Source organism: Maniola hyperantus, chromosome 7 (genome assembly GCF_902806685.2).
Source record: "Maniola hyperantus chromosome 7, iAphHyp1.2, whole genome shotgun sequence".
NCBI classification, from domain to species: Eukaryota; Metazoa; Arthropoda; class Insecta; order Lepidoptera; family Nymphalidae; genus Maniola; species Maniola hyperantus.
The window spans coordinates 7181900-7189669 of NC_048542.1; the positions used below are offsets into that span (position 1 = coordinate 7181900).

Below are 7770 nucleotides of genomic sequence, written 5' to 3' on the forward strand. Positions count from 1 at the left end.
TGTAGTATGCCTAGGTACCGATAGTACCTACCTATAAATTAAATGTTTATGATATTATATTATTACCATAACTGCAATTAAAAGGTCTACTAACATATTGGTACTCATGAGGTCTACGAAAACAAAAGTAATTTATACAAAGTAGGTACCTAATCTATTAAAAGGTAGTTAATATATTAAAATCGCTTAATTAATCGTGGTAATTACCCGTTTTATACAGTACAATATATTAAAAGGCTTTTGTTAGAAATGAAACTTTATATGAACTATTAATTTTTGTAGACGCTACATTTTATGACGAGTGTTAAATTATATAGCAAATAATACTATCACCACTATTGTTTGCAGACATTTTATTAAAGCATCATATTTATAAAGCTATGATAACAGTAGTGACAGCAAAACATGTCGATAAAATATTTAATTAAATATAATCTTTAATGCTACTAAGTTAGGAGTCACTGTTTATGGAATATTATTCACTATGGATAGTACTGTTAAAGATGTTAATGGTATGATTGTGATCATTATATTAATAAAAAAAAGATTGCGTGTTTATCTGTTAGTTTAAAATTTTAATCAAGTTAAAAAAAATAGGTAGTTGTTCAGTTTGAATCAAGAAACAACTTTGAGCCAAATAATTCGGTGATTGAAATATAAGCTAAATTTTTAACAACAGTAAGCAAAGTTACGGTTTTATAAATAATAGCGAAATTGGCAAAAATATAAATCCTCTTTATTCCCTATGCCGTGGGAATTTTGAAAAATCTGGCCTGACTCTTTGTCTACATTATAATGAGAACATTTGTGCAAAGTATCAGCTTTCTAGGTCCAAGGGTTTGAATCAGGACTTTTCTTTATATAGGTAAGTAAGTGTATAATTAGTTTTCTTTCGATAGATATCACAAACTATTGTTACTAAAAATATTGTATTAAAAGTTGATATGAATAGAGAAAAAAAAATTGCATTAATAGATCCATGAAGATGAAAAGATGTTTGCTAAAGTTAGGACCAGAAATTTTAAGATTAGAATGTTGGCGATATAGGTAAGCTATATTATTATTTTTATACATAATCTATAAAATAAAAAACTGGCTGAGTTTTTAAACATTAATAAAAACATTAATTAATAATATAACCTACTAGAAAAAAATACATATGACGAACACACAAATAAGCACAAAATCTAATAGAAAATCTAACAGAATAGTTTTCAAAATACAAGCAGAGTCGGATGGAGAGAGAAGGTATCATACACTACACAAAACTGATCTTCGCGTTATTATCTAATCCAGTACAATAAAGCATCTGAACCATAATAATATTACACAAGTGATGTAATTATAAAACGCGTAGAAATTCGTAATTTCAGCATAGTAAATAAAAATACCGTAGATTAATGTACTGTACTGTAAAATGGACAGTGAAAAAGTGAAACCTATGGCGTTCTTGATCCAAGGGATGTCGACCTTGATAAGTTAGTTTTAAATTTTTTTTATTCAGTTATATTCCTAGCCTTGAAGGACGAATAGTGCCTAGTGTCTTATAAAGAAAGAATTATGAAGAATGAGATACACCTACTTAGTAAATAAATAATTATTAACTTGAACAATGATGAATCCTTGTTGTGATTACCAAAACTCCTTTATCCTAGATAAGAGTTTCATTAATTACAATAGTTTATTTGATACTATTACGGCATCATATTAATGCAAACCGAATCTTTAAAAATATCATCCGTCGAGTTTCTTTCTGGTCTTCTTGGTAGTACAGGTATTCGAAGCAGATGCATAATAATATGTAGATCCAAAAGTTCTTGTAAAAGCTTACTTGAATAAAAAAATATCTTTCTATATTATACGTAAAAAACGTACCTACCTACGTATAAAAAATAACTCAATAATAATTATAGAACGATTAAGGGCCGATTTTACCAACGTAAAATAAATCTTATCCGCATCCGACAGTAAAATATTTTGGCAGGTTTTCATACAAAAACTGTCATTACCCCCAATTTATTCCTCGCCGGTTAAATGTCACTCGACGTTGGTGAAATCGGCACTAAGTACTCTAATATTTTTGATTTCAGTCGCCTATCTTACTACTCTAACAGGCTTTGTTTACGCTTGGCCCTCATACACAATGGAAATATTCAAGTCAAACTCTACGGTCCTGAGTACTCCTATGTCGTTGACTGAGATATCTTTATTAGGCAGCTTGACTAATATAGGAGCTTTGGTAGCAACGCCATTTTGTGGGTATGCGGTGGATAAGTTTGGGAGGAAATATTCAGCTATGCTCTTTGGATTACCTTACGTAGTAAGTCTTTCAATTGTTACAGTCAAAATCCCATTTTACCGACCATAATCTTGTTCAGAGATCAAATAATAAGTAGACATAGCAAATAATAAGTAGACATAGCCAACAATATTCCCGAAGAGAAATTATTAGCCATGTTACCGGGGTGCACTGGTCAGAATACTGCTCTTCCCCTCGGACGCATCCAAAAAGGACCAGCAGCACCCAGGCACACTGGGAGGTTACCTGGCTGGCACCCCTCACTTCTACATACTCGTATACGCTCGTTCATCCTAGCATAGGTACCTAATCCCTACGAGTATTCACAACACAGGGCTTTTTTACCTGATAGCCTATTTTCTTATTTTCTTATTCAACTAGTTCCAAAACTTCAAAACAAATATGAGTAATTAAATCACTCATGACAAATTAAAATCTGCAATATTAATTTTCTTTTTAGATTGCCTGGAGCATCATTGCTGTGACCGATTCTGTGTATCTAGTTCTATTTGCTATTGGGTTCGCTGGCGTGGGAGCAGCAGGGCAGGGAATATGTTCAATTTATATATCTGAGATATCTCAAGACTCTATCAGAGGAGCTCTGACTTCTACTACAGTATCGGGATTCTTTCTAGGTCTTTTATTCTCATATGCCCTTGGAGGGTATCTGCCGTATCAACAAGTTCTATACGTCCATTTGTCTTTATCAGTTCTATATATCATGCTGTTGATGTTATTGAAAGAGTCACCGGTATTTTTGCTAAAGATTGGAAAAGAGAAGGTAAGACTTTTAACGCAAATTTACGTAATAATTATCACCACTATATCTTAGAAATCCAACATCTGACCATCAAAAAGAGTAATTTATTACCTATTTTCAATAAATTATTTAATTTTGATTTGATTTATATGTTTGAAGAACTGGCTTTATGTGAAGCAATGTTTGCATGTCAAGCGTTCATTTGAACTATTTGTTTCAGCGTACATACGCTGAAACAAATAGTTCTTCAAATGAACTATTGTTTGATAAGCAATTTCGCTATAGGTATATTCTATTTCCATGTTCTGAATGTTTTTATTTTCTAGGAAGCGGCAGAATCTGTAGCCTTTTATCGTCGAGTAGAAGTTACATCTAAAGAGGTAGAAATTGACATAAAGAAGATTTATTTGCAATTAGATCCACGGATCGATAAAATATTGCAAGGAAATGGTAATGAGATTGAAATAGAAATATTATGAGATGAGCATTACTAGGTATATGGTAAAGGAGAAGATTGTTTACGTTTTAAAAAAGAAGAACATCGGTAATCTGCAAAACTTTCCATCACCTGCAATAAACATTTTCGGTTTAGTATATTTTATCGTTACGAAAATAATTACGAGTTTAAAACAAACAAAAAAAAGAGAAATATAAGTTTTACAATTTGAATAAAATGTAAAGCGTACAGCTTATCACTAATTGCACTACATTAATATGAGATCTAATCTTTAGAGATTTGTAAGAGCTTGTACATGTAGATATTACGCGTAGGTACATTTGCACAGTTAAGTATGATAAGAAATTTTATTGTTCTTCTATTTAAAATTATTATTTTAGATATTCAAGCAACAAAGGAGCTCCTTGAGAAAAGTCAGAATGCAACTACAGTTCAAGAAACAAAAGAGGCCCATGAAACACCATGGCAGTTTTTGAGTAAGTTAAAAAACTTGAACTCAAACTCAAACTAGATTTGATTGGCTATGAGATTGATGCTGAACGCTTTTTATTATTATTTCAATTATAGAACGATCAGAATCATCTAAACGAGCATTATTGGCTGTGGTTATAATGATGGCAGTAGCGATTCTCATGGGTTCTTTAGTATTACAAGTATACGCCGAGTCTCTGTTCAAGGAGGCATTGCCTACTATGCATCCAAACACTTGCTCAATCTGGCTAGCTGTAGTGTACTTGCTGGCGAGTTTGGTTTGCGCTACAATGTTGGATAAATTTGGGAGAAGGGTAATTATCAAGAATTTTATCTTTATTTATTTCATTTATTCATTATTATTATCAATATTTCTACGTGATCAAATCTAAGTACGTGATCAAATCAGAAATGAGGAGATCAGTAGGAGAACCAGAGTAACAGACATAGCTCAACGAATTGCGAAGCAGAAGTGGCAATGGGCAGGGCACATAATTCGAAAAATTGATAGACAATGTGGTCCCAAGGTGCGAGAATGGCGACCTCGCACCGGTAAGCGCAGCGTTGGAAGACCCCTCACTAGGTGGACTTACGACATCAAACGACGATTTAGGCGAGAAGGCCGTGGTGTATGAACGTCTATCGGTTCATAACAATGATGATAATCTACATTTAAAATGGTTCCAATAATTACAATCACAGATTACATTATTGGTACAACGTTGGGGCACAGCGCATAAGCACCGAAAAGTTATCTGGATCAGACTCCGGATCGCCCAATAAGGAGGCCGAGATGTCTTAACCACTAGGCTATAACCTCTTTTTCGATGCTAATGTAACTTTTTTTTTATTCATTATATGCGCATGCTTGACCATGATCACACCTGTTGGGAAGTGATGGTGTGGCCTAAGTAGGGACGCGTTTGCTTAGAAGGTGCCTATTCTAAGAGTAGCAAGTCAGTTGGTAAGGAAGCTTCAGTGTAACATAAAACACATGTTTTATTTTTCCAGAGCCTTATGACAGTAACGTCTATTTTGTCCGGAATATTCACCATATTACTGGGCTCTCAGCTCCACATGCGATGGGCACCACACTGGTTCACCGCGTTCGTAATATACTCATACTGCTTTGTGTATAACCTTGGTGCTGGTGTAGTTCCGTTTGTACTTACTGCGGAGGTGTTTCTACCTGAGGTGAGGAACTTTAAAGCTTTTTTAAATACAAGGACATGTTAGTCCGAACGTTAGTCCGAAAGAACTGACCTCTTTAATTATGCATATCCATGCAAAAATCACGTTAATCATCACCACGTTGCGATGTGACTGAAAGACAAACCAACAAACAATCACTTTCGTATATATAATATTATTATTATAATGGTGATGTATGATAGAATTTGTAAGCAAACTCCAAAATTTTTTAGTCGACAAAGATAATTTCAGGTAATAGTTAGGGAGGCGAATAGGGGAATTTTCGGTAATACTCGAGCGTGGCAGTTTAAGATATGAGAGATACCTTAGACCTAATAGAACAACCTTGTAAAGTATTTAGCTCTATATGTAGTGACGCGCGCCTAGGATAGACGATCAGATTGGTAAAAAAAAAATCGATAGTCTGAAATACTCGAGCGCGTCAGATTAAGATATTGGGGGTTGATTTTAGTGTTTTAAGACTAAATTTAACTAAACTGACGATAAGTCCTTGACGCCGCCGAGTTATAGGGTCGCGAATTTGTAAAAAAAAAAACGTTAATCCGGCATTCTCGAGCGCGATTTTTTATTTTTTTATTTTGAAGAATATAATCTAAAACTTACTAAAAATACAAAATCTGCCGGTTTCCGCATGACCGGAAGTGTGGAGGAGCCATTTCGTCTTCCGAAAAACGCGTTGCGGCATATAAGTCGCGAACGATACATTTTACCAAAAAAAAGTTTAAATAAACAAAAAAGGTAATTTTATTTTACACAAAAAAGGTATCTTTACATTTTTGTCCAAAGTTAAAACTTTTTGACTTGAAGCAGAAGACGATGAATTGTATTGAGCAAAAATGTAAAGGTACATAAGGCATACATAACAATACAATTATAATCCAATTTTTTATCATTTCATTTTTTTATACAATAAATAATACAATTCGTACTACATTTCATCTACATTTACGTTGGTTGTATCTATCGCTTTATTGTCATTCTTAAATTCCCCGTTTTATCAAGGAGAAAGAAAGGAAAAAAAAGAAACCACAAAACCTTTTTCGGTCAGATTAAGAGAACCCACCAACATTTTTGTCAGATTAAGAAAATATGCTTTCAGGATACCGAGATAAACCTCCCCTATGAAAATCTGACGCGCTCGAGTATTTCGAAAAAACTTTTTTTTTGCATTTTCAAAAATTCATCGTAACTTATCGTCGCGCCGAAATCGTCAGTTTTTTTAAAGGGAGCTTCCTTGGGGCTTACTCAACACCCCTTCCGAAAATCTGACGCGCTCGAGTAAATTTTTTTTTTTGCATTTTTGACTACTTTATATGCCTACCCCCACCACGCAAACCGGCAGATTAGTATACCGTTGTTATCAGAGGCACTTGGAGCATACGTAGTATGAATATCTGACGCGCTCGAGAATTCCCAAGTAACTGTTTTTTTAAACATTTTTGAAAAACCGTACACGCCAAACCCACCGCTAAAATGGTTTTTACCATACGAGCTTTTCTTTTCGAAATTATTTTATCTTTCGATTTTGATAGGTCTCGACGGCGCCGTTGAATTACGCCATTTAGCTACCTCGCCTCCCTAACTATAAGTAGGTACGTATGTATCAGTGTGGAAGACTATAAAATTTTACTTGTTTCAGGTCCGAGGACTCTGCAATAGCTTATCAATGGTTTGCATGTGGATAACAAATTTTATAACCCTCATTTTCTTTAATCCGTTAGTGGAGGCATTAGGACTTGGAGCCACGTTCTACATTTTTGCCGTGTTCTGTTTCACAGGCGCTGCCTACAGCCATTTTTGCCTCCCAGAGACCAAAGGCCTATCCGCCGATAAAATACAGCCACTGTTTATGAAAAAAGAAAAACAGACGGTTTTAAAGGCTTGAAGTCTAGGTAATTTATAGATATGCCCGCGGCTTCATCCGCGTGGATTTAGGTTTTTTAATATCCCGTGGGAGTCCTGTTGAGCTTCTGGGATTAAGAGTAGCCTATGTGCTTCCCCGGGATGCAAGCTATCTCTGTGGCAAATTTTGTCAAAAGCGATTAAACAGATGGGCCGTGAAAAGCTAGCAGACAGACACACTTTCGCATTTATAATATTAAGTACCTACCTAGTATGGATTATTATGGATTAAAGATGACTAGCGACCCGTTCCAGTGTCGCACGGATAGCTTATTACAATTTTCGTAGGTACCTCTATAAATAAAATAAAATAAAATAAAATAAAAAGCCTTTTATTCATCCTTAATAAATTATTAAACAAATAATTGGTTGACAAAAATAATTAAAATTCACAGCTATATAGATTAATTTACTTGTGCATGCATTAGTTAATATTTATTATTTAATCTTAAAATATAACAATTATTAGAAATGTCATTATTTGTTTTCTTTTTATTTTAAGGACCTCTCAGCGAGAAAGGCCATATCCAGATTTTTCCAGGTCTTCCTGTCTAGAGCCTTTTTTCTCCAGTTTATACCTCCTGTTTCTTTAATTTCATTTTCCCAACTTTCTACAGGTCTACCTCTCTTTCGTTTCCAAACTGGGCCACGCCATTCAGTTACAGTATT

At 34.3% G+C, this 7770-nt stretch overlaps 1 protein-coding gene across 1 annotated transcript; it reads left to right on the forward strand.

Annotated features, from left to right (window-relative positions):
* The first annotated feature begins 1305 nt into the window (after nt 1-1305).
* Nucleotides 1306-7565, forward strand: LOC117983669 (facilitated trehalose transporter Tret1-like). The gene is made up of 8 exons (XM_034970286.2): nt 1306-1478; nt 2091-2320; nt 2760-3080; nt 3386-3509; nt 3897-3992; nt 4084-4301; nt 4999-5181; nt 6839-7565. Exons 1-8 carry the CDS (start codon nt 1418-1420, stop codon nt 7082-7084), a joined length of 1479 nt encoding a protein of 492 aa, XP_034826177.1. The 5' UTR covers nt 1306-1417; the 3' UTR covers nt 7085-7565.
* Nucleotides 7566-7770: the final 205 nt, after the last annotated feature.

Bases quoted from the DNA above. Each gene is read 5' to 3' on its own strand.
- LOC117983669 (XM_034970286.2), top strand. From the start codon at position 1,418: ATGGACAGTGAAAAAGTGAAACCTATGGCGTTCTTGATCCAAGGGATG. The intron at 3,081-3,385 runs GTAAGACTTTTA...TTTATTTTCTAG, and splicing joins TAAAGATTGGAAAAGAGAAG to GAAGCGGCAGAATCTGTAGC. The intron at 4,302-4,998 runs GTAATTATCAAG...TTATTTTTCCAG, and splicing joins TGGATAAATTTGGGAGAAGG to AGCCTTATGACAGTAACGTC.